This window comes from Heloderma suspectum, chromosome 2, assembly GCF_057233095.1.
Source record: "Heloderma suspectum isolate Gila_16-S chromosome 2, 16-S_ref, whole genome shotgun sequence".
Taxonomy (NCBI): domain Eukaryota; kingdom Metazoa; phylum Chordata; class Lepidosauria; order Squamata; family Helodermatidae; genus Heloderma; species Heloderma suspectum.
In genome coordinates this window covers 241954007-241981806 of record NC_139459.1, presented here as the reverse complement: position 1 = coordinate 241981806, position 27800 = coordinate 241954007, and the positions used below count along the sequence as shown (strand labels likewise).

The 27800-nt window shown below is 44.3% G+C and overlaps 1 protein-coding gene across 1 annotated transcript in view; it reads right to left on the bottom strand.

Moving 5' to 3' along the window:
- Positions 1 to 27800, bottom strand: part of TENM2 (teneurin transmembrane protein 2) — a 1208485-nt gene that overhangs the window by 126786 nt on the left and 1053899 nt on the right. Inside the window, exons 11-12 of the mRNA XM_084838625.1 lie at positions 15353 to 15553; positions 14284 to 14469 (exon numbers count right to left, since the gene is read on the bottom strand). Coding sequence (XP_084694751.1) covers positions 14284 to 14469; positions 15353 to 15553 — 387 coding nt within the window. The remainder of the gene's footprint in view (positions 1 to 14283; positions 14470 to 15352; positions 15554 to 27800) is intronic.

Genomic DNA, 27800 nt, shown 5'->3' with positions numbered 1-27800 from the left:
ACATTGTTTACTTGGACTTCCAAAAGGCTTTTGACAAAGTCCCTCACCAAAGACTCCATAGCAAATTTAGCATTCAAGGATTACGGGGACAGGACCTCTTAAGAATCAGTAACTGGCTAAAGAACAGAAAGCAGAGAGTAGGAATAAATGGTAAATCTCTCAATAGAGGGAAGTAAATAGTGGGCTCCCACAGGGATCTGTATTAATGCTTTTCAACCTGTTCATAAATGACTTGGAATTAAAAGTGAGCAGTGAAGTGGCCAAGTTTGTGAATGACACCAAATTATTTAGGGTGGTTAAAACAAAAAGGGATTCTGGAAAGCTCCAAAAGGATCTCTCCAGACTGCGAGAATGGGCATCTAAATGGCAAATGTGGTTAAATGTAAGCACATTACAATGTAAGTAAAGTGATGTATGTTGGGGCAAACAATCCCAACTTCAAGTATAGGCTGATGGGATCAGAGCTAGCGGTGACTAGAAAAGAGATCTTGGGGTTGTGGTGGACAGCTCAATGAAGACATCAACCCAATGTGTGGCCACTGTAAAAAAGGCAAACTCCATGTTAGGAATAATTAGAAAAGGAATTGAGAATAAAACTGTCAATATCATACTGCCCCTATAAGAATCTATTGTGCAACCACGCCTGGAATACTGTGTACAGTTCTGGTCACCACACCTAAAGAAGGATAGAGCTGGAAAAAGTGTAGAAAAGGGCAACTATAATGATCAAGGAGCTGGAGCATCTCCCCTATGAGAGAAGGTTACAACAGCTGGCATTGTTTAGACTGGAAAAAAAGGAGGGTGAGGGGAAATATGATAGAGGTATACAAAATTATGCATGGTGTGGAGAATGTGGGTCGGGAGACATTTTTCTCCCTCTCTCAAAATACTAGAACCCGGGGTCATCCTATGAAGCTGACTGGTGGGAGATTCAGGACAGATAAAAGGAAGTACTTCTTTACACAGCACATAGTTAAACTATGGAATTTGCTACCACAGGAGGCAGTGATGGCCACCAATTTGGATGGCTTTAAAAGGGGGTTGGACAAATTCCAGAAGGAAAAGGTTATCAATGGCTACTAGTCTTGATGGCTATGTGCTACCTCCAGTACTAGAGGCAATGAGCCTATGTACACCAGTTGCTGGAGAACATGGGTGGGAGGGTGCTGTTGTGGTTATGCCCTGCTTGTGGGTTCCTGGTCAACAGCTGATTGGCCGCTGTGTGAACAGAATGCTGGACTAAATGGAATGAAATTTAACAGGGATAAATGCCAAGTTCTGGGAAAAAGAAACCAAATGCACAGTTACCAGATGGGGGATACTTGGCTCAACAATACTACAAGGAAGAAACATCATGGAATTGTTGTAGATTACAAGCTGAATATGAGCCAACAATGTGATGTGGCTGCAAAAAAGGCAAATGCTCTTTTGGGCTGCATTAATAGAAGTATAGCTTCTAAATCACGTGAAGTACTGGTTCCCCTCTACTCAGCACTGGTTAGGCCTCATCTGGAGTACTGTGTCCAGTTCTGGGCACCACACTTTAAGAAGGATGCAGACAAACTGAAGAGGATTCAGAGAAGGGAAACAAAGGTGATCAGAGGACTGGAAACAAAGCCCTATGAGGAGAGACTGAAAGAACTGGGCATGTTTAGCTTTGAGAAGAGAAAACTGAGGGGAGATATGATAGCGCTGTTCAAGTACTTGAATGGTTGTCACAAAAAGGCAGGCCAGGATCTCTTCTCAATCATCCCAGAGTGCAGGACATGGAATAATGGGCTCAAGTTACAGGAAGCCAGAACATCAGGAGAAACTTCCTGACCGTTAGAGCAACACGACAGTGGAACCAATTACCTAGGGAGGTAGTGGGCTCTCCCACACTGGAGACATTGAAGATGAGGCTGGACAGCTATCTGTCAGGGATGCTCTGACTTGGATTCCTGCATTGAGCAGGGGGTTGGACTCAATGGTCTTATAGGCCCCTTCCAACCCTACTATTCTATGATTCTATGACCCTTGGTCTGATCCAGCATGGATGTTCTTATGTTCTTAAGATAAGGCTCGCTGAGGTCAATGGGACTATTTGTGAGCAGATTTGCATAGTTGCATCTTTATGGGTGCATCAAACATAGTATATTAATCAAACACATCTCTCCAAAATATCTTTGCTTCACTGATCCCATCATTCACTGTTGGCATTATTTTCAAAGGCATTGTGTTTGGCATTGCGGACACCCCTCCAAATATGAGCACATCTCAGCCAGGTTTATTGTCATGGGGACCTATGGTGAAAACAAGAATCCCCCCTCCAGCCTGAATGGTTCCACTGATGTGAATGTCTCAAAATCCAACTTCTTTGGGGAGAGACCCCAATGAAAAACTAGTGTGTTCAGCAATACTTGAAATGGGTCTATGCAGGAACATGAGAAGCTGCGTTATATTGAGCCAGTGCAAGACCACTGGTCCATCTAGCTCAGTGTTGTCTACACTGACTAGCAGCAGCACTTGGACAGAAGTCCTTCTCAGGCCTACCTGGAAATGCCTGGGACTGAACTTTTTGCAGGAAAGCTTGTGCTCAACACCATTCCCCATAGAAATATATACTGTATGCATTCTTGCTTTCATCCTGAGTCTTCAGGATAAAGTTGGCTGAGAGGTTGTGCTTACAAATGTAAAAAAAGATGTCTACAGTGCCATACATGGTGTTTCTGAAAATAATGGCCATTATCTAGTTTGTGCAGCAAAGGTTTTTTTTTTTAAAGGAAGATACCTTTGATGAATACCCTACATTTGATGGGTCTTTTAAAATAAAGATTCAGCTAAGCACTAGAAGCATTTCTAGTGACCTCAATGAATCGGCTCCATTTGGGCTGTGCAAGAGTGACCTGGTTCATAAGTAATGCCAATGCATGGTTTATAAACCCATGGTTAACCCATGGTTTATTGCCCCACCCAGTGTTTGTCTAGCAGACAATGAACCAAATTGGGTTTGGTTTCGCAATCCCTGGGTTGTTTGTTTCTCCTCCTGTGCCTGCTCCCTCTTTGTATCCGAAATGCTTTTGCGGCACTGTAGTACTGACATGTAGAGCACCTGGGATTTTTTTCACCACTTTTGCCTGTTGCCTCTGTAGCCTGGTGAAACAACCCATGACAACCCATGGTTTAAGTAACCCAGAGTTCATAGCCAAAGATCAAACCATGGATTCTCTTTCTGGGTTGTCTGTCCTTAACAAACCATGGTTGGTTGGCATGGCTGCATTTGTACATCATGTCAACCCATGGGTTAAATAAGCCATGGTTTAGCGTTATGTGAGAACTTGGTCAGTATCTCCTAGATAGTTTGCAAACTTCCATACGCAGAAAACTTCAATGTGCAGCTGGTAGCCGGAACTACATGATCTTGCATGCACTTAGACATCACCCTGTTGTAGTAGTCAGCACACGAATATGCTTGGGATTTGCTAGAGCTCAGCTGCCTGCACTGGCACAGGAGAAGGGGGAAGAAAAAGGCAGCCAAAAAGTCACAGTAGCTCCGAAGGTCAAACACATGACCCAAGTGCTGTAAATATTTGTGGAAAATAGAGAACATTCAGTCTCAATATTGATATGAATATTTTTGACTTTTCATTCAGGAATTAGTAGTATGATACTGAATTCCTAAATAAAATAATCATGAACAGTGAATTCATAAATAAAATAATCAGGAACCTTTGGAATCAGTGTGCTGCTTTGGCTTTTAAAAAAACTAACTTTCCAACCTCTTATTTGACCTCCAGTAGTGCCAGCCACATTACCACCAGACTTCTTCCCAACAGTTAAAATATCTCTGTTATTTTGTCTCCAGCAATACTATGTAATTCATTTACTCACTGAAACTAGTGCTTGACACCATGGGGTATAAAATAACAGAAAACAACATTGTTGGAACATTAATGGTTGGCTGGTGCAGTGAATATACTTCAGAACAGCAAAATCAGTGCTGTTCTTTCAGCAGTTAGTTTAGCAGTTTGATCAATCCTATATCTTTTTCTTTTCTTTTTTGGTTTCATACAAGTTCTGGAATTGGTAGGAAAAATCAATATAGTCCATGTAGAAACCCCACCGCAGGAAAAAAAAACAACCCCCACACCATCTGGTTAGGTCAGGAAGTTATTTACAAATACCTGCAGGATGCAGTTCTTTGTAGTCCCAGATGAAACATAGGGTGCATGGCTGAAAGATACACTGATTTCCTTTTTAAAGTGGACTAGAGAAAAAAAAATAAGGCCATGTATTTTGCATATAGATAGATGGAAAAAAAACCACCCTAACAATATTCTATAGCATTTTTTAATCATGACTAGGGGCACCAAGAAAGAAGTGTGGAAGGAAATTGATATTCATACTGAAAATGTTTTCTAACAGCTCCTAGAAATATCACATAACAATAAGCTATTGCTGATTCTCTGTAAAACCTGCACATGGTTAATTATGTTTACCTTACAAGCTGATAAAAAGAAAATTTGTCTCCCACAGTGGATGCAAGTTAGAGAAAATGAAGCGCACTCTAGATCAACGGGATGTAATGCTACTTAACTTATTCTGTATTGGGCCTAGTGTGCTATAAGCTAGTTTCAAAGCAGAACTGGCCTTCTTTATTGCTGTTAAGAAAATCCAGAGCAGGAATATGTAAAGATTTAGCTAAGAAATCATGTACACTGAAGCAATTCCTTATATGGTTCTTTAAGAAAGCTTCAGCTCAAATTGATCCACAATTTATTTTTGACACTTCCAGCTTTTAAAATGAATATTAAATACTGCTTCAGGTGAGAGTCAAATACTAACTAAAGAGGGCCAGGTTAAAATGCTAGGTGCATATTTGATAACATTTAATTGGAACTGGCTATTGTGTAACCGAACACAGTTACTAAACTATATACACACACAATGCTAAGTTTTAAATACGGACTACTATTCCAAAAAGGAATCTTAAAACCATCATTGATTGTTGCCTGAAAGCTAACAGAATCTCAGAGGTCTAGGGTCAAACTAGATGCGTCAGCATCAGATCTGTATGTTTAAACACAGATCTTTTCCAGTGATGTAGAAAGCAGCACAAGTGAGTTTAACAGCAAAAAGGAAATGTGGGTGAGGGGCACTGAGATAATCCTCCACTGTGGCTAATCTTCCTGCAGCCCTTCTTGCCAAGTGTTTTTCTTCTAAATAAGCTAGCTTCCAGTTTAGAAACTTGGTGAGGTGAAAAGTGCTTGGAGGACAGACTGAGGGGAAGGGGGTAAGGTTTCTATACCCCTAACCCCAATGTCCTGTTTGCTGTTAAAAATGGATTCCCTCCTCCTTTTCATACATGACTGAGTCACATCAAAGTTTAAACACACTGATCTGACACATCTCATTTGGCTCGAAAGACCTTAAGGCTGCAATGCTATATACACATACCTGGGTCTAAGTCCCAGAGAACTCAGCAGGCCCTACTTCTGATTAGACATGCATATGATTGCACTGTAAAGGTCTTTTAGGATCATCCTGTGCCAAAAATTGTATGCCTGGAGCTTCAGCGTTTACACAATCACTTCAAAAACAGTAAAGCAAAACTTTAAAAAATACCACCTACAAAAATACAATTTTGTATTTAGGATATTAAATGGATTTCATCTAAAGAAGTTTACAAAATACTGAGGCTAAGTCTACATATTATGTTCGCCTTCCCATGAAGGGAATGTGTGGATTCTCATCTCATGTGCCTTTCTCTATCGTCTTCACATAGCCAAAATATTTAATGTGGCTCCAAGATAAACTAGGAGTTCTCAAAAGGTACTTTGTTTCTCTTTAGCTGTGGAAGAGAAGAAATGTTTTCTTATGTTTAACTTGAAAAACCTAAGTGCTTTATCTTAGATATTGTACTTATAGAGTGAGATAGCCCCTTTCCCCATGGAACCATGGATATCTGGCTAGAGGTGAAAGCAGAACGTATTGGCAAAAACTGGAAAAGTCTGGAAAGAGACATGTTGGAAAATAGAAACATGAAGAAAACAAGAATTAATACTTCTAAATGTACAGCCAAATTACTTAAAATGACCCATAAATATTACAAGTCTTGAGCAATATTCTAAACTGCCTGTGCACCAGTGGGACCTACACTAAAGCAACAAGAACTAATGGTTCCTGAAACAACTGGAAATGAGCAGAAACACCAGTTTTCGGATGAGCCAGGTCAGCAAAGCTCACAGAAGGGAGCTCCACGAACCTGTCCTGATTTAGAAACAAGCATTTCCACTTGTTTCTGGGGTTGTTTCAGGAAGAGCTAGTTCCTGCTGTGCTACCAATGGGTCCCGGTGGTGTAACAGAACAAGCGGAGGTGCAGTGGCAGCATAGGATACTTCCCCATGAATTCATTTACACCTAAACTCTTAATTTCTTTATAATGTCTAAGAATATAATAAGGGTCGTGTAGCCTATGAGGAAAGAATGGGCCCACTCCTAAACCACTGTGTTTGAAAACAGCTGTGTGCAGCAGCTGTGGAAAAAATGGCAAATTCCATATAAGGGATAATTTGAAATGGAACTGAAAGCAAAAACTGCCAATATTGTAATGCTTTTATGCAAATCTAGGGTGTGACTACACTTGGCACTCTGTGTACAGTTCTGGTCATCACATCTCGAAAAGGATATTGTAAATCTGGAAAAGATTCACAAAATGACCAAGGGGCTAGAACAACTCCCCTATGAGGAACGTTACAAGCGGGAATGCTGGGTTGTTTAGGCACTAAATGATCCAACCATTAAGAAGAAACCATGGGAAACACGCACACATACACACATTACTTTTCAGAATTGCTTGCCTTTGTCAGAGGTAATGCCTCTCCACTTTCTTATTTTCCTTAATTTCAAATTCTATCCCATCTGCTCTAGCAGCGTGCAGTATGTGTATTGTAGTGCAAATGGGATTGTATCAGTTGTCTCTGTGTGGATGTATATGACTATATGGTTGCAGTCAAATGTGTATGTACACCTAACCTAGGTGTTCAGTTTCTGATCCAGCATAGAAGAATTGGGTTGGATCCAGAGTTATGTGGAGCAGACACTGGACACTCACATGGGTGGCAGGTAATTTCCAACAATCCCCCTCTCTCCCCAGCAGTCCCCTGTGTCCCTGAAAACACACTCCAGAGGGGTGGGGGACCCTCAAAACAGCAGGGGAGACAACTCTGGGGGCTGCAGGGGAGAAGATAAATTGAAAAAATACCCCTCTGGAGTGTCCAGTTCGTGGAATGGGAGTATCTTCGGTATCTGATCCATGAATGAAAGGAACCCTTACGTTCATGGAAAAGTAGGTCTGGATCCAACCCCATGTGTGGGAACCTACATCTGCATCTTTCTTGCTGGATTGGAATGATTATGTCTCTCAGACAGAAACAAATCTCCACACCATAGAAATAAACAGAGTTCAAAATAGTAAGAGATCATATATGATGGGACTACCTGATGAACAACATGCTTTAGTAATAGATCAAGAAAAGAAAATATCTCATTATTAAATTTAGCCATTAAATATGTACAGGAGTTTAAGTTTCTGATTGTTTCAGGGAAGGAGCCTGGGGAAGGAGGACCAGCCAGCAGCTGCACCAGGTGGATCCTGAGCCTGAGCCTGCTTCTGCCCCCGCCCACAGGTACTTAAGGCGGGGCTGCCAGAGGCTGCTCAGGAAGGAGCCTGGGGAAGGAGGACCAGCCAGCAGCTGCACCGGGTGATCCTGAGCCTGCTTCTGCCCCCGCCCACAGGTACTTAAGGCGGGGCTGCCAGAGACAGCACCTCGGCGTCGCGCCAAGTGCAACGCTAAGTGCGCACTTAGCGTCGCACTTGGAGTCACGTAGGATCTGAAGACCTACCCACCTGCCTCTCCAGAGACACCAGCAGCCACAATACCAGCAGCAAATAGCAGCAGCAGAGGGCAGCAGCTTTAAAGACAAGGGGAAAGGGGCAAACGTGGACTTTATCTGCTCCTTCTTAGCTGCTGTTCTCTTTTATCTCTTATATTTTTTTAAACTGTTGAGCATTTTATATCCTAACATTTTAATATGTGCCTGGGAGGACTATTGGGCAACTCAGGGGGTTGGGGAGGTGCCACCATAACTGTGGTAATGGGCAGGGGGAGGTATGGCGTTGGGGGATTAACAGGCCAGCTGAGGAGAAGAGGGGCTAGACACCTTACAGCTGTCCCCTCTTCTGGTTCTTCCCCCAACCTGATGGTTCCTGGCAGCCTTACCAGTCTGCCCTCAGGTCTGGTGGTGCTGCTGCTGAATGCCAGGTCAGCCCAAAATAAAATCTCCCTCATCCATGATTTGATTGTGGATGAGGGGGCTGACCTGGCATGTATTACTAAGACCTGGGTGGGGAAACTGGGAGGGGTCACTCTCTCCCAGCTGTGCCCTCCTGGGTACTCGGTGCAGCACCAACACCGACTTGAGGGTCAGGGAGGGGGGGTTGCCGTGGTCTATAGGAATTCAATCTCCCTCTCCAGGCTTCCTGCTCATTAGAGTGCAGATCTTGAGTGTTTGTACCTTGTGTTGGGTACCCGGGATAGATTAGGGATTCTGTTGGTGTACCGCCCACCCCGCTGCCCATCAGACTCCCTGCCTGAGCTGACGGAGGTGGTCTCGGACTTGGTGTTGAGGACCCCTAGGATGATGGTCCTGGGGGATCTCAACTTCCATGCCGAGGCCACTGTATCCGGGGCGGCTCAGGACTTCATGGCCGCCATGACAACCATGGGGCTGTCCCAACATGTCATCGGCCCAACGCATATAAAAGGACACACGCTTGATCTGGTTTTTTCGATTGGGCAGGAGGATGGTGATCTGAAAGTGGAGGAATTAACATCTGTCCCTTTGTCATGATCAGATCACTTCCTGCTGAGGTTTAGACTTCTGGTGGCCTTTCCCCTCTGCAAGGGTGGGGGACCTATTAAAATGGTCCGCCCCCGGAGATTAATGGATTCCGATGGATTCCAGAGGGCTCTGGGGGATTTTCCTGCTGGTATGGCTGGTGCTCCTGTCGAAGCCCAGGTCTCTCTGTGGAATGCAGAGATGACTCGGGCAGTCGGACTCGCCCAAGCGCCCTCTCCCTCTGAGCAGAGCCCGGCCAGCTCCTTGGTATACACCTGAGCTGAGGGCAATGAAGCAAGAGGGGAGACGGCTAGAACGCAGGTGGAGGAAAACTCGTGCTGAGTCTGACCGAACACAGGTAAGAGCCCACTATCGAGTCTACTCTGTGGCGGTGAGGGTGGCAAAGAGACAGTTCTTTTCCACCAGCATTGCATCTTCTCAGTGTCATCCAGCGGAGCTTTTCCGAGTGGTTCGCGGCCTGTTACATTCTGGGCCAGGGAGAGAGACGGTGGAACCCTCGGTAGCACGCTGTGACAAGTTTGCACAGCACTTTGAGGATAAAGTCACTCAGATTCGTCATGAATTGGACACCACCATTAATGCAGTTCCATTGGTAGAGGCGTTCAGAGCACCGTCTGGTCCAGTTTTATTGGATGAGTTTCAGTTACTGAGGCCTGAGGATGCGGACAAGGTGCTTGGCCAACTCCGATCGACCACTTGTGTGCTTGACCACAACCCTTCATGGCTTATTAAATCAAACAAGGAGGAGTTGTCCGGCTGGGTCCAGGAGGTTGTCAATTCCTCCTTGAGAGAGGGAGTGGTGCCTGCCGCTTTAAAAGAGGCGGTAATTAGACCACTCCTGAAAAAGCCTAACCTGGATCCAGAGGATGTTAACAATTATAGGCCAGTGGCCAACATACCCTTCCTGGGCAAGGTGCTTGAACGGGTGGTTGTAGGACAGCTCCAGGCACTGTTGAATGAAACGGATTATCTAGATCCATTTCAATCGGGCTTCAGGCCTGGTTTTGGAACGGAAACTGCCTTGGTCGCCCTGTGGGATGACCTCTGCCGGGAGAGGGACAGGGGGAGTGCGACCCCGTTGATTCTCCTGGACCTCTCAGCGGCTTTAGATACCATTGACCATGGTATCCTTCTGGATAGGTTGTCTGGGTTGGGAGTTGGAGGCACTGCACTACAGTGGTTCCGCTCCTACTCGGATGGCCGATTCCAGAAGGTGGTGCTGGGGGATTATTGCTCTGTGCCATGGCAATTGTGCTATGGGGTTCCACAGGGCTCTATTTTATCCCCCACGCTGTTTAACATCTACATGAAACCGCTGGGGGAGGTTATCCGGAGGTGTGGCCTGAGGTGCCATCAATATGCGGATGACACCCAGCTCTACCTCTCTTTCTCATCAAAACCAGGTGAGGCAGTGGCTGTTCTGAACCAGTGCCTGGGCACGGTAATGGACTGGATGAGGGCTAATAAACTGAAACTCAATCCAGACAAGACGGAGGTACTGTTAGTGGGTGGTTCGTCTGCCCGGCTAGGTGATATTCAACCTGTTCTGGAGGGGGTTGCACTCCCCCTAAAGGATCAGGTTCGTAGTTTGGGGGTGCTCTTGGATCCAGAACTGTCACTTGAGGCACAGGTGAACTCAGTGGCACGGAGCACTTTTTATCAGCTTAGGCTGGTATACCAACTACACCCTTATCTGGACAGAGATAGCCTAGCTACAGTTATCCATGCTCTGATAACTTCTTGTCTGGATTACTGCAATGCGTTATACGTGGGGCTGCCTTTGAAAACGGTCCGGAAACTTCAGCTGGTCCAAAATAGGGCAGCAAGATTGTTAACAGGGACTGGCCTGCGAGCTCATATTATGCCAGTACTTTTCCAGCTGCACTGGCTGCCAGTCCATTTCTGGGCCCGATTCAAAGTGCTGGTGTTAACATTTAAAGCCCTTAACGGCTTGGGGCCAGGTTACCTGAAGAATCGCCTCCTCCCATATGTGCCTGCCCGGACCTTAAGATCATCATCAGCGGCCCTTCTCCATGAGCCCCTGCCAAAGGAAGTGAGGAGGGTGGCTACTAGGAGGAGGGCTTTTTCTGTTGTGGCACCCCGGCTCTGGAATTCGCTCCCTAGTGAGGTTCGCCTGGCGCCTACATTGTATTCCTTTCGGCGCCAGGTGAAGACCTTTTTATTTTCCCAGGCATTTTAGCATTTTAGCTTTCTAAATTTTTATCTTTGCTGTTTTAAATCTGTATTTTAAACTCCTGCACTGCTGCTAGGTTTTATTGTGGTTGTATTGTTATATTGTGGTTTTAATGTTCTATATATTTTAAATTGTTTTATTGTGTGTTGTTTGGTTTTAATTTTTGTGAACCGCCCAGAGAGCTTCGGCTATTGGGCGGTATAGAAATTAAATAAATAAATAAATAAATAATTGTATTTTTGTTGTTGCTTAGCTGTGTTGTAATTTCTATTCTTCTTTATAAAGGTTTTGTTATATTGTTTGGTTATAACACAGTACATCACAGACCTTCATTATCAGTGCAGGGAGAGGTTTTTCTCCATAAGTTAGCAGGTGCAGGAATGGGAGAGTAGTTGCATAATGCCATATATAGAGGTCTTTGGGATCTACTTCATTTACATAAGGCAACCAGCTATTGCAATGGCTAAAAATTATGATCAATAGCATAGGCACAATATTCAAATGGTACATAAGGCTTTGCAATAGTACTTCTCTAGTTTTATACAGATTCACTTAAACTAATGAGATTGACAGATGTATGTATTAAATTTATAGCCTACCTTTATATGAAATGGTGCTCAAGGCAGCTAAAAAGCACTGGGCAACATCCGCCATTGTCTGAGAAGACATCTGTTGGTGCAATGACATTTCCTCTTCCTTCCTTCACCCCCTCCCCTCCAAATCTGCTCCAGATTCCAAACTCTCTGGAGCAGATTTAGGGGGTGTACGGGGGGCTGCAGGAAGAAGGGGGAATCCATCCATCAGCATTACATAGGCAGACAGACACAGTTATGGCAGAGTTTTCAGACCCTCCTTGTCACAAGGCCCTCCTGTTGGTATCACCATTGCCTGGTACAGTTTTGGAGAACTGGAAGGGGATGGTAAGGGGAAATCACATATGCAGCATTTGTTTCCTCATCCAGCTAGGGACAAGCATGTGAAAGGCTACTTCTATATGCATATAAGCCTTAGGACATTAGGGCAAAAGCATACAAAACAGAAAGGTTTTGGATGTGAAAGTTAAGATTTAATATAGAAACCCAAGAAGGGTATGAAAAAAGTCAAAGTCAATTTTGTAAACATGTTTAGATCTTATAAAGTCCCAACCCTAAGGCATGATTAGGCTGCATTATTCCAAAAGTGAGGCTGCCATTTTTCTACGAATCCTAAATTCTACAATGTTCCACAAAGTGCGTATGCTTTAGAATTTTATACTGGGACAACTGAGATCAAAATTTTATCCAATGATCTGCCCTTCCAAATAATGTTTATAACTCAGTCTATCATTTCACTATTTTACAGCACAATGTTTTCCTAGAGAGGGAGATAAAGTATTTGTTGGAAATCATGTGTTAGTGCGAACTGAAAAATACTTGAAAAGCTGCTGGTGTTTCACTTACCTGTCAAAAATAAGGTAAAACATTTTCTTCATAGTTTATCACTGCATTTGTAACTATTAACAAATAGGAATAAAGTAATACCTTACACAACTCTTATCTGAGCAATCAAAAATATATTCGTCTTGTTGTGTGCACAGTAATGTCAAACTAACAGTGCAATATTATGCATGTCTACTCAGAAGTAAGTCAATGGGGCTTACTCCCAGGTAAGTTTGCATAGAATTGCAGCCTACAACAATTAAGTTACAGACAAATACATGAAAATACTTCTAAGAACAAGAACATTAAGACGAAGATAGTAGAAGAAGATAAACCTTTTTGGAACAATTATTGACTAGATATAAGGCTCATATAAACCCAGAATAGTCTTAGAATTTGCCCCCATTGGAATAAAAAGATCCCTGCTGTTTCAGAAGTGCATAAGGCCAAGGAAACCAGCCTGCATCCGCTTGGGAATATTGATTTCAGTGCTAGATGCATGCTATAAACCTCAGCATCACCTTGAAATATATGTAGGATAGAATTTTATTTTAAAGGGTATTTCTCATTCCAATTAACATGCATTTCCCAAAAGGTTTATCTACCCAGAGACAGAAAAATACTAAAATAATATTTTAAAAGAAAGCCTGACAAGCACATCCAGAGATCTAAGGTTTAAAACAAAAACAATTCACTGGTAACAGGGCTGTCCTTTTAGAGTCTCCAATTGCCATCATAAGTTCAATTCACATTTTTCCTCTTTTATATCCCATCCTATCCCTGCCAAAGAAATTTTAAAATCATAGTATATATCTGTTTAAATTTTCCTGGAAATTCTGCAAAGAAACTGGATATCTACATTACTGACATAGGGAAATAGAAAACAGCCACCCATGCAGACTTTAAACTGCACATTCTTGCAGATAGGCTCCGCAGAATCTTCCGGGTTTACAAATAAAGATGTAATCAGTAAGAAGGAGTCTTGTACTACTTTTGTACACAGCAGACGCAAGCAATCAGCTGCTATCTGAGTTTTCCATGCACAACCTACATTTTGAAGTGATAAATTAAGCAACTTAGGTTTAAAATTCAAAATGGTCAAAAACATCTGAAGCAATATATGTTTGTTATTACTTTCTAGACTGACATATCACAGTGGAGTTGCAATTGTGTTAGTCATGGCACTCCGCATGATGCCAAAGCTGTGCTGAGCAGCATGCTGTTAGGAAAGGGTATGCCAGCATGCTGCAGCATTGGCTCGGCCCTCCCATGCTGTGTCAGTCTATAGGCAAACACCATGACCACTGTCACAGCGCAACACATGAAAATGCTAGGGAGCTATTTCTGTAACAACAGGAGGGCAGTTCTCCCTCAACTTGACCCCTGCTCTTGATGGGTATTGTGGTGACGTGTTCTGAATGGAATACTTCATAAGCAGGTAGCATCAGATCAGGAAGTGGGGGGGGGGAGGTGCATTGCTCGAAAGAATGTTCAGTTAAAATTAGTTTTAAATCTCGCCTTGTAGGGAATCCCTAAATGGAATAAATAGTACAACGTTTTGTGGAACAATAGTTTACATCAGTACAAGATGAAACTCGGTACTGACTTAAAAATATTTCCCTGCTTTGGATTTCAGAGGCAGATCTAATGACTGGAAGCACATGAGCCCATAACGGGACAACCCTTTGCCATACACAATAGTAACTACGTTTCTACAAGTTATGAAAAGAAAGCAGTATGTGCCTGTTTCGGTGGCTGTCGTTTGCCTACCAATGGTGCAGTGCTCCCCATTCCAGCCCTCTCGGCATTCACATTTCCCGTCTTTACAAGTTCCATGCTCTGTGCAGCGGGGATGGCAGACACGCTGGTCACAGGCTACCCCTGTCCAGCCCTCCTCACAGCGACATGCTCCGCCAATGCAGACACCATGAGTGCCACAGTCTACAGAACACACTTCTGGAAAAAAGAGAAAGTTGGTTATCGCCCAGCATTGTCATGGGCATTGGTAGCATCTTGATGATTTATGATTTTGCACTACCAAAGGCAACGTAGTTGGAGGGAATCAAGACGTGAGGTCTGTCTCTATGGCCTACTTATTACTCTGTGTGAGTTCTGTACTCTGTGGACTACTAATTCTATTATTGAGAATGCCAGCAAGGAAGATCACTGCAAGCTGCAAGTTGTCATATAAACATCTGTGTAAATAAACCTAGCTCCAGGATTCACCACAGTTAATATCTCAGAGGATGGGTACAATTTTGGATCAGCAGTATGCTGGATGTACTCTTAACTGGAAACTCTAGAAGCAAGTGTCATTATCATTATCCTAAATCAGCATCCCACAAAGGACAAGCTCTGAAAATCACACATGTTGGAAGAGCAAGTCTTTTGCATTTTGGATCTATTTGTCATTGATATATGTCACCTAAACTGCCATTCCCAAACCTTTTGGAATAATAGAGGGGCGGGGGACAGAAGGAACTTATGGGTTTCCAATCGACAACTGGTTGGCCACCGTGTGAACAGAGTGCTGGACACTTGGGCTGATCCGGCATGGCTCTTCTTATATTCTAACAAAGAAAATCTAGAGTAATTACCAAGGGTCACATGGACACCTGCAAGTGGAACAGTCAATGTTTCTTTAAAAGGCAATTTGAGAATGGTGGGGCAATAAATAAAAGACTCTTGAGTATTTGGGGCCACAGTCAGAATCGGAATGAGAACCTGAATATAGGATTTTAGTTGTCTGGACTTATTATAATTTCAGCATTCAGCATAACAGTGAATTAATTATTGGTACTATCAGCAATAAATGCTACAAATTAAGTGTTTTTCTTACCAACGGAGCAGTCAGGACCCATCCAGTTGGGATCACAGTTACAGAGGCCTGTGTCAGAGAGGTATGTGCCATGCCCACTACACTGGTCTGGACACTGAGCACGTGGAAGTTCACAGTTTAAGCCTCCCCAGCCTGGGCTGCAAAGACACTCTCCATTTACACAGACACCATGGTTGGAGCAGGAGGGATCCAAGCAATCAACTACAGAGAGAGAGAGAGAGAGAGAGAGAGAGAGCAAAACAAACACTCTGTGAAAAAGGTCAGTGCACAGAATGCACAGTCTGAATTGACACCACTTGATGGATCTGTGCTCAGCAGGTTTCGTCTTGCCGCAGTGAACTAGAGCAAACCCGTGCAGTTGTTTGCTAGGCTATCTTTTCTGGGAGTCTGAAAATATAAAAAGGTCACTCTGCTTGCTTTGGAATAAACTCCAAAAGCTGAGCCTAGCTAGAAAAATGGCGGCGGGGGGGGATCATCAAAACAAAGTAACAGGTAAGGCTGATTTGAGAACCAGCAATATTAAAATAACTGAGATCATTAAACAGTTTTTATTCATATCTAATTCTGTAGATATTCCAATAGCACAAACGTATACACAGTGATTTCTGCAAGTGAGAGCAAATCTTTTGCATTTTACTGTAGAGGGTCTCACAATAACTGCATCACTAATTAACCGAAGCTTTGCCCTAGTGAAAAGAGCCAGGGGGACTATGACTTCGTTTTCCCTCCCTTACCTGACTGAAGCTGTCAAACTGGATGGTGATACCTCCAGCATAAGACCCGTTAGCAACCCATGAGAACTGTTCACCTTTATGGAAACGTGATTCTTGCCTATGTCAGCTCTGCAAATCATTCCAATGCACAATATGTTTGTGCTCCCCTTGCACAAGGGGAGGGGGAAGGAGCTGTGTTGGGATTAGTGTTACTGAATAATCCCACTAAATATGATGTCCTGGAAAGCATTAAACTCCCCTTGAAGAGGCCAAGAAATATGTATGTGATGAGCTTGCTGTGCACAGAATGTGTACATGATGAGCTTGTTGTAACAGGTTTCACAACTGCACATGCACAGGTATCTGAAAGGGTGAATTGTTCTATTCCAGCAGCAACTGTACATCTGGTGGGGTTGGCATGTCCCCTGTGTTCACCTCATTTTTCCTGCTGCTCTCCATTGAGCAGTTTTCTTCTCTATACATTCCAGCTTGCCATGTACCCCTTCAACATTGCTTGTCAAAAATGTTGCTAAGCAGCCACAAAGCACTTCCCTTTTGCCCTTGCTTTTCTGAGTGCCATGCTTGCAGGCACATTCTGTGGCTGCTGAACAATGGTGGCACCAGAAGAAAAAAATATTGGGAGTGAGAGCACAGAAGGGTACAAAGTGCACTTCTAGCTGGGGTTGGAAAGCTTTGTCCCACATTCGGTTTCTGGATGAATTTTTTAAAAATTGGGATTGGTGGAGAGAAGTGACTTAGGGGCCTGACCCCTCTTGCCACCCTCTGGTGGCACCAATGTTGCTGAATGGGGATGACAAAGTATGTATGAATGCATGGCCTTTCTACCTCAATTTTCAAAGCATCTTAATGGTCTATGTGCCAATGCTGGTTAGGCAAATCCTAGGCTGCTTAGTTTTATCATGTATCTGAATTATTCACTTTATGAAGAGGCTTTTGCTATGGAAGTAAAGACCAAGATTGAACAAATGTCCCAAGTAAAATGCATTCATGACCAGTTTATATGTTAGTTTAAACACCCAGAATTGATTAGCATTTCCATATCAGTAATGAAAATGATTTCTCACCCATCCCTAGAAATCCTTCAAAACTAAGAGATGAGACAGTTTCACTGAACCCAGCACCATCTGAAGGCCTTCCATCCTTCAGTTTTTAACATAAGCAAAACGTGATATATCAAAACTATTGTGATTACAGTGCTATGAAAAGTTGGATTCAACTAGAACATTAAGGAATGAATTCAATATAATCTTAGAACTAGGGGTTCATCACATGGAGCTTTTATCCTGCTATTGAGATGGCTCTCTCACAGAAGTTTGCAGGCTCTTTAGATGACACCGTTACCCTCCAGGGTGTCTCCCACAATTTTCCCCAGCTTATCCCGTGTTTTCCCCAAACATAATAAATGTGGTATTTTTTCCACCCCACGGAAAAGGAGCAGCATGACCTCCCTGTGAAATTCTCCAATAGCGGGAGAAACTGCTCTATCAGCCTGCTGTGGGCATTTGTTTTCAGTTGCTGGGGGTGTGTGCGCCGTGCGGTCAGGATGACAAAGGCATTGAGGATGGGAGCGGGGTGTGCAGGAGAAGATTTGACAGGCACGAGGGCAAGAATCGCCTGTTGATTCCAACTCCTGCCTCTGCTCAAGTCTTGCTGAGCAAGGACTTTCTTGGATTCCCAGGTGCCTGCCATGTAAATGCTTGAGCACATTTCTCAGGTGGAGGGAGAAGAGGTAAAATGCCTCCCTGCAACTAAGGGTGACACATCTGATCCCTGCCCCACCAAGCTCAGAAGCAACATCCACTGTTGATTCAGAGCACCCTGTTAAGTTCAATGGGGCTTACTCCCAAGTAAGTGTGCCATGGGTTGCAGATTTATGGCACAATCTTACATTTTATGTCTACTCAGAAGTAAGTCAGAGGTTTCCTGAGGGCTGCAAGAAAAGAGTACAACAGAAGTTAAGTTACAAAAACAAGAACCCATCCCCCTGCTCCTTTGCACACATGCCAGGGAGGGAGGAAGGCACTCCCTCAGTTCAAACCATGTTTCTGCTGTATAAAGGAGCCCTTCCTAATCCCACAAAGAAACCGAATGCAGGAAGTTCTGGAAAGGATGTGGATTTTTGCGGGAGGTTTGCTTAATGTAGAAACACCCCTAGAAGGAACCTCAAGGGCCACAAAAATGGTGACTGCGCCGTCAGTGTAGTCTGCATAATAAACCAATTTTTACAACTAATGCCAAAAACACTTTTGAGTAGAAACTGTGCCATTTGTGAAGGCTGTTAAAGAAGGAAATGTTTACTGCATGTTTACATTCTACCCAATGTAGCCTTTACTTTCAAAGTTCAGATGTGGAAAATACATCAGTTCACTTCAGCAGTTGTGAAAATGCCTTTAGACCATGATTCAGAGGGGTTGCATAGCCTGCAGACCCACGTCTTCAGGATTCCCTGAACAATTGCCTTCACACAATACCCAAACCACTTAACTCCTTTGAATTCAAAGTGCAGTGTGGGGATTTGGTTTATTATGCAGACTACACTGACTGTGCATTCACCACCACACTTTTCTTTTAAACTATTGTGCTCTTCAGATGTTCAAAATGAATGCAGGCAGAGGGCCACGGCACACTCAAGCCCCATCTCCAACATCCCCATAGGTCTGAAAAGGCTTCTATGCATGTTCAGCTAAGCTTCCTTATAAACCTCTGCACCACTGGGAACCCTGCATTACCAGGATTCCTGATCGTGCAGAGGTTTCCAAGTGTATTCACTTGAGTGTGTAGAAGCCCCCTTCAGACCATGCTATTGAATGTACTAAGGTCCAAAGCTCTCTCTGCAGGGACATTGGGGGCAGGACTAACATGTGCAACCCTCCTGCCCCCTTCATGTGTTCATTTTGAATACCTGAAGGGAGCTCATGTGCATGGTAAATCCCAAAGTGCTAAAAAATGTGGGCGTGGGCGCTCAATGTTGAATATGTATTCCTAGCATCCTGTGTGCCAAAGGAGTATAATTGTTTTCCTTTTCCTTTACATTAGTCTTTTAAATAATTAAAAACTGATTTAACATTCCCTTTAAAAAGCAGGCTCCTTCGTTGACTGCACAGTTCCTTGGAGCCTTAGTTAAAATGTGAGGTTCAGCACACTCCCTGGATGAAAACTGGATGAAACGCTGGATGAAAAATATATGAAATTTCAATGGGAGAAAGCTCACAGAGAAACAGAGGATTTTTTAAGAAGTCTAACAAAAAAACAAACTAAAACATATTTTTCAGGTTACCTCTACTATGAACTGCCTGCATGTTATGTCATCGAGACCAAGTAATTAAGTTAGAAGCAATGTTTTACTTTTTTTTGTTTTTTACTACAATTTTATGTTGTTTGCATATATGAAATAATACACCGAACCTCTTGGTTAAGAATAGACCAATGTCTATTCTGATCAGGGTGGGGAATCTAACAGGATTATCTGTTCCCATCTTACTGACTGTCCTTTTAGCTAGGTAGCAAGAGTGAGGATGAAGCCTGGGGTAAGCCTCAAGGCCCTTTGGCTTCATCCAGGAGCAGAGGGTCATCCTGTGCTGGCTCCAGTTTTTGGAGGGCCTTTGGGTAAGGCCCCCTCAATGGGCCCCCTCCCTCAGTGACTCTGCCTGTTCGTTGCCACTGTCACCAGCTGCTCTCGCTCCTCCTCCTCCTCCTCATTGTTGCTCCCATTTATTTGCTTGCCAGGCAGAGAGCTCGTGAGCAAGCAGGCAGTGGCACTGCTCCTCCTTCTCTCTCTCACCATTCTCTGGGCCAGAGCGAGAGGCATACAAACAAGCAAGTTGCAATGTTTAAGAAGGGGAGCAACTCCAAAAGGCTCTTGTCAGTGGGCTCTGCTGGGATGTAGGCCTTTAGCAGGTGCTCAACCATGCCCACTCGAGACACCTGCCATGTTGTCATCCAGTTCCCTCTTCCCATGGGGAGTCACAGAGCTCTTTCCTTCTCAAGTGCCTGTTCCTCTGCCTTTTATGTATAGGTCTTAAGCCACATCCATTGCCCGACTCCCTTGCATTGCTCAAAAGTAGGCTCCTACTTTTGAACATGCCATTACTCACAAGAAGGAATCATCTTTGGCCACCATAGCAGGAGTGTTCCCCTCCCCCCCACCCCCTGGGATGTCTTACTGGGAGAACCAGCTACCAGGTTGGGGTTGCTGTTTTTGCCCTGGCTCCCCTCTCTCCACCTCCTCCTTCTTCTCCGCATCACAGACCCTGCTTCAGAGTCTAGAGGCGTTGGCAAAGTCAGGATGGTTCCTGAACATCTACTCGAAGAAAAAAGTATGATAAAACTTTGGGGAATTTGTATAGTTTGAGATTAGAAGATGGTAGAATGATAACCTGGTATCCAGAATACTCCTCACAGATAGTAAGCTGTTCTGTTGCCCTGTCAATACAAATCATTAACAGTGCAATCCTATGCACATCTATTCAGAAGTAAGCCCTACTGAGTTTAATAGGACTTACTCTGAAGTAAGTGTGTATAAGATTGCAGTGTAAGGCTTTCCTATCATCCTCTTGAAAGAAAGTCCTGTGACACGGAATTGAAATCTACAGTGTTGATTAAATGCTACTTACTTACCCAGTATCAGTCAGTTTCCTGCCTCCCAGCTGAGCAGAGCAGAGCAGAGCAGAGCAGAGGAGAGCAGAGGAAACTGCTTCAGCTGGTCCAGGGGCTACAGAAGCGAGCGATCAGAGCAAGTGAACAGGGGAAGCAAACAGGAGTTGGCCAGGGGATTTGCAGTGGCAGAAGAGACAAAGGAGACAAAGACAAAGAGGTGAGTGGGCTGGAGGAAGCCCAGAGGGCTGTCCTTTGTCCTTCTGAGTGGCTGTGAGCTCACCAGGTGCTCTTGAGAGCTCCAACTGAATTGGGTGTGTGTGGCCTGAGTACTCCCAGCAGCTGTTGGGCAGGAAGCTTCAGTCTGTTTCCCGCCTCCCAGCTGAGCAGAGCAGAGCAGAGGAAGCTGCTCCAGCTGGTCCAGGGACTACAGAAGCAAGCAAGCTCACAGAGAGCAAGCAATCAGAGCGAGCGAACAGGGGGAGCAAATAGGAGTTGGCCAGGGGAGGTTAAGGGGGAGGCCCCTAACATTTTTTCTTTTTAAAAAACATTTTTTTTTTCATTTATTTGTCTTGTAACACACACTTCCATACCAGTGGGACTCTGTTCTTAACCTCCAGTGAGTAAGGGCCAAGCACAGGCTACTCTAGAACAATCAGAAAGCTAGACACAAAAAGGAAAACAATCCATGGAAGGACCATCTCCAGTGATGGTGACCTGCAAGGTGTGTGCAATGTTTGTTTTCTTGCCTGAGATCAACATGGCCTACACTTCCAACAAGTGCAAGTTGATCACACTGCTGGAAGAAAAAGTAAGAGGACTGGAGCGGCGACTGTTGACCCTCCAGGGAATAAGAGAACACGAAGAGTTCTTGGACAGAACGGTGGAACTACAGCAGCAAAGCGAACTACAGGAGCTAGAAGAGCAACAGCAAGCTGAGGAAGAAGAGGAAAATACTAAGATGAGGAAAAATGAAGTAGAGGATAGTCCTTGGAAAAGTGTGACAGTTTGGAGCAGAAGAACTAGAAGCCACTCTGTACCAGTGGAGGCAGTGGAACTAGGGAACCATTTCCAGGTACTTGAGGATGAGACTGAAGGACAGCCTGCAGAGGAAGAGTTACATGGGAACCTGCATGAGAGCAAGCAAGAAGCTGAAGGTCAGTCAAGCAGAGGCAATGAAACCAAGGCCTACAACAAGAAGAAGAGTAATAGTAGTAGTGGGAGACTACTTGCTGCATGGGATCGAAACCCAAGTATATCGCGAAGACCCGTGGACTCACCAGGTATGCTGTCTCCCGGGAGGACGGATATTGATGTGACTGAAGGGTTGCCTGCACTCATAAAGCCCACTGACAGGTATCCCTTTCTTCTCATCCATGTGGGAACAAATGATACCACCAAGCAGAACTACAAAGAAATCATGTCAGACTTTGAAGCTTTGGGAAGGAAACTCAAGAACTTTGGGGCCCAGATAGTTTTCTCACCCATCCTTCCAGTAGTTAGAAGAGGGATAGAAAGCAAAAGAAAAATACTCCGGGTGAATGACTGGCTAAGAAGGTGGTGCTGACGAAAGAGATTTGGATTCTGGGACCACGGGCTATACTTCCTGGAAGATGGACTGTTGACAAGGGACAGGTTGCACCTCACAAATACTGGGAAGAACGAACTTGAACTCTTAATACAGGAGGGAAATTATGACTTGATAGGTGTAACTGAGACTTGGTGGGATGACTCTCATGCCTGGAATACAGCAATTGAAGCATATAACTTGTTCAAAAAGAACAGGAGGAACAGAAAAGGAGGTGGGGTTGCACTATATGTGAAAAATACATATCTCTGCATAGAAATACAGGAGGATGAGCTTGGTAGCCCCATCGAGAGCATCTGGGTTAAAATAAAAAGAGCAAAGAATAAAAAGAACCTGGTGGTTGGAGTCTCCTACTGGCAACCCAGTCAAGGAGAAGATGAGGATGAAACTTTTGAAAAGCAAATAGCCAATGTTTCAAGGAAGCAAGATGTAGTAGTAATGGGGGACTTCAATTTCCCCGATATTTGTTGGGAGACAAATTCTGCAAAACATGGCCCAAGTCAGGAAATTCCTGACTTGTGTGGCTGATAACTTCCTCCTACAGAAATTAGAGGACTGGCTATTCTTGACTTGATCCTAACCAACAGAGATGACTTAGTGGATAAAGCAGCAGTTATAGGAACTCTGGGGGAAAGCGACCATGTTATACTTGAGTTCTTGGTTCTAAAGGAAGCAAAAGCCGAGTGTAGCCAAATGTGTACCCTGGATTTTAGGAAAGCTGATTTTAATGAACTCAGAACAATGATAAGTAAGGTCCCATGGCAAGCAACTCTAATGAGAAAAGGAGTCCAAGATGGGTGGGAGTTTTCTAAAAAGGAAATTCTCAAGGCACAATTACAAACAATTCCAACAAGAAAAAAAGGTGGAAGACAACAGAAGAAGCCAATGTGGCTTCACAAAAAACTTAGATATAGGGATGTCAGAGAATTCCGTGACGGATCCTGAAATCCATCGCAGAACGGCCTGCCACCCCCCCACCCCCCGCGGATCCCCCCCGGGACGAGACTTACCTGAGACAGATGTTCCAGACAGCGGCAGCTCCAGTGGTGGCTCGGCGGTGGCAGCAGCTGGTCTTCCGACTGGCTGCCGCCACCTCCATTTGCACTCTGGTCTTTTTCTCCCCCCCACCCCGACGTGATAGGCTACGTAAAGACTTAAGTAGCCTATCACGTCTGGGTTTAAAAAAATAATTTTTTTCACCGTCTTAGTCTACGTCAATATTTACGTAGACTAAGACGAAGAAACGAAAGGGGAACGCAAATAGCACCCACTACACTATTTGCGTTCCCCTTTCTTTTCTTCGTCTTAGTCTACGTAAATATTGACGTAGACTAAGATGGCGAAAAATAAGGAACGCAAATGGCGGCAGCCGTAGCTGCCGCCATTTGTGTACACGTTTTTGTTTTTTTTTACCCAGAGCCCTCTGCAGCTGGAAATCCGGCTGCGGACGGCCCTAGCCTGGGCCTGGCCGGCTGCTCTGCGGAGCTGCCACGGAGCACAGCTGGCTGTCAAGAATTCTGGGGGGGAGGACCAGATCGCCTCCCCCCCGTCGAGGATTCCGGGGGAAGGGACGGAACGCCTCCTCCCCACCATGAACAGAATCCGCGAAAAGGTAAGTGACTTTCGTACATCCCTACTTAGAGATGACCTGAAAACAAAAAAGCACACATATAGGAAGTGAAGAGAAGGCCAAGCAACAAAGGAAGAGTACAGGCAGGTAGCACAGAATTGCAGGGATGGCGTCAGGAAGGCCAAAGCTGAGAATGAGCTGAGGTTAGTGAGGGATGCTAAAAGCAACAAAAAAGCTTTCTTTACCTATGTGCATAGTAAAGACAGAGGAAAGAAATGGTGGTTCAGCTATTAAATAAGGATGGCAAAATGAACAGATGACAAAGAAAAGGCAGAAGTGCTTAATTCCTACTTTGGCTCAGTCTTCTCCCAAAAGAGGGTCTATGATCCCCCTGGCAAAGGCGAAGTACAGGCTGAAGGGGCAGGAAAATCTCCAGGGACAGATGAACTGCACCCTAGAATAATAAAGGAACTGGCAGAAGAACTCTCAGAACTGCTGTCTATTCTCTTTGAGAAATCATGGAGGATGGGGGAAGTGCCAGATGACTGGAGGAGGGCTAATGTTGTCCCTATCTTCAAAAAAGGTAAAAAGGAGGAACCTGGGAACTACAGACCAGTCAGTCTGACATCAATCCCTGGGAAAATTCTGGAGCAGATGATAAAGCAATCCATCTGTAAGCACCTGGAAAACAATGCAGTGATTACTCGAAGCCAACATGGATTTGTCAAGAACAAATTCTGCCAGATGAATCTGATCTCATTTTTTTACCAAGTTACCTCCTCTGTGGACTGTGGGAATGCTGTGGACATCATATACCTCGACTTCAGCAAAGCTTACGACAAAGTGCCCCATGATATTCTGATGTGCAAACTAGCACAAAGTGGGCTAGATGAAAGAACGATCCGGTGGATCCACAGTTGGCTACAGAATCAGACTCAAAGAGTGCTTATCAATGGGACGTTCTCAAACTGGGGAGAGGTAACGAGTGGGGTATCGCAGGGCTCAGTCCCGGGTCCAGTGCTCTTCAACATTTTTATTAATGACTTGAAGGAGGAGGTGCAGGGAATGCTGATCAGATTTGCAGATGGCACAAAATTGGGTAGGATAGCTAATACGTTGGAAGACAGAAACAAAATTCAAAGTGATCTTGATAGACTGGAGCCCTGAGCAGAAAACAACAGAATGACATTTAATAGGGATAAACGCCAAGTTCTGCACCCAGGAAGAAGAAACCAAATGCACAGTTACAAGATGGGGGATATGTGGCTCAACAACATTACAAGCAAGAAGGATCTTGGAATTGTTGTCGATCACAAGCTGAATATGAGCCAACAATGTGATGTGGCTGCAAAAAAGGCAAATGCTATTTGGGGCTGCATTAATAGAAGCATAGCTTCCAAATCTTGGGAAGTACTAGTTCATCTCTACTCAGCACTGGTTAGGCCTCATCTGGAGTACTGTGTCCAGTTCTGGGCACTGCACTTTAAGAAGGATGCAGACAAGCTGGAGAGGGTTCAGAGGAGGGCAACAAAGATGATCAGGGGACTGGAAACAAAGCCCTATGAGGAGAGACTGAAAGAACTGGGCATGTTTAGCCTTGAGAAGAGAAGACCGAGGGGAGATACGATAGCGCTCTTCAAGTACTTGAAAGGCTGTCACAGAGAGGAAGGCCAGGATCTATTCTCAATCATCCCAGAATGCAGGACACGGAATAATGGGCTCAATTTCCAGGAAGCCAGATTCCGGCTGAACATCAGGAGAAAGTTCCTGACTGTTAGAGCAATACAACAATGGAACCAATTACCTAGGGAGGTAGTGGGCTCTCCCACACTGGAGGCATTCAAGATGAGGCTGGACAGCCATCTGTCAGGGATGCTCTGACTTGGATTCCTGCATTGAGCAGGGGGTTGGACTCAATGGTCTTGTAGGCGCCTTCCAACCCTACTGTTTTATGATTCTATGATACCAGCTGTCATGTAAAAGAAAAAAAGTAGGGGGCATGATCCATAAACTAGCACAAGCCATCACCCATGAACTGAAGTCATCAGTTTAAGTGAAAGTTGTCTGTCTTAATGGGCTCATGGATCTCATCATAGGTTTATTTAGCACAACAAGTTTAACCATCCTTGTTGGTTACTATCAATCATCCCATTTTCCTCCAACTGCACGGGAACTGGTTTTTATTTTACCAACATCTATTACAGAAATAAGGAAAACTTATATAAATTTCTGACACTTTCTTTTCTCTCCTGCTTCCTTTCACCTGACTTCCAGGAGCCCTCAAAGATAATTGCTAATGGCTTTGCAATTTCTTCAGCTAATCCCCTCAGCACCCAAAAGTATACTTCATCAGACCATGTTGATTTAAATCTATTAAAATATGATCTATTCATCTCCTTCCCTGACCTGTATTTCTTTCCTTCCTTGGTTATCTTCATCATCTTATACATTTATCTCTTTCAGTGAAAACTAAAGCAGAGTAGGCGCTGGGAAATTATGGTTTTTTAAATGTCTAATTACCTCACGTTTTACACACAGATGTTGATTTATGATTTCTTTTGTCTTCTTCCTTACATGTGAATTCCACAACACTGTTCCATTTTAATTTTTTCTGTGCCTTTGCCACTATAATATTCCTTTATATGCATCTTGAAAAACACCTCATTTTGCCATGATCTAAAGAATTATAAGTATGTTAAGGGTGAGTTGGATGAAGCACAAAGTGCACAGTTTGGGTGTGATCCCGGACTCAGTACTAACTGGGGAAGTTAAGGTGGTGGCAGTGGCCAGGACTACTTTTTACCAGATTAGGCTGGTATACTAGTTGCTCTTCCAGATTGAGGGATCCTACTGCCACCAATCATTGGATTTCCACTGTAAAGTACAAGCAGAATTTCCGTGTACTGCCCACACTGTCAGGACAAATTGCCACCACATGCCACAACCTTCTGTCCACACCAGTAAGCAAAGATGTAACGAAAGTTCTTCCCTCCCTTTGCTGTTCCCTCAAACCACATTCTTTGGGCCAGGGTGGATTTTTTTCCCTCCTTCTTCTCCAGAATTGCACAACTGCGTAATTCTGGAAGTTCGAAGAGTCACTGCTGTGCCTTTACTCCCATGTAAGTGCATGTCACCCTGATTTGGATCAAACCATGGTGTTCTGAGAGCAGAGGGGTAACCCCCCCCAGCTTTTTCCCTGACCTTCCCCACACATCCCAATAGACCTTACTGGGGTTAAACTTCATAAGCCAATTTCTCTACTGTGTCTTTTCAGTAAAGTTTTTGTGTGTGTTACTGCAAGACCAATGTCTACTATGGCCTTGCTTTAACAGTAGTGTAAGATATTTGTAGTTTTTATTAAAGTTTGGCCCTTAGAGCTCTAAGCATGTGGAAGTTCTATGTGGATGGTATTGGTTGCCAGTTGGGTACTTGCAACATGGAATGGTAGCTTCAGTTGCACGATTGGTCTGCTCCAGCAAACGGACAAATCTGGGACTTAGGTCCACCACTCTGTCACTGACAGCTATCCTGCTCCAAGGCAGTGGTGAAGGTGGAAGCAACCACAGCATAGAATGCCATACCATATAGCCTAAATACTGTCTATTAAGGGTGTAGCTTCAATTTCCAGCATTTGGGGGCCTCTCCTCTCCCTGCCCCCGCCATTGACATCCTGGTTGTACTGCTGTCTTCCCTCCTGTTTACCACTGCTCTTCCACGTACTCCTCCTTCGCTGCCCTGCCCAGTCCTCCAATAACCTTATTCAGCTTTAGCATGGGTTGGCTGGACATGATACAAACCATGTGGGTCCCAGAGGCTCTCTGGGAAAATGAAAATGATGGGTGGCTGGAGTCTTAGAAAGAGCAAGGGTCTTGCAGGCATCATGTGAGGTCTCTGCAGGTGCTGCGATGCCAATGGGTGCCACATTGGGAAAGGCACATTGGGGAACAATCAATAACAAGCAAA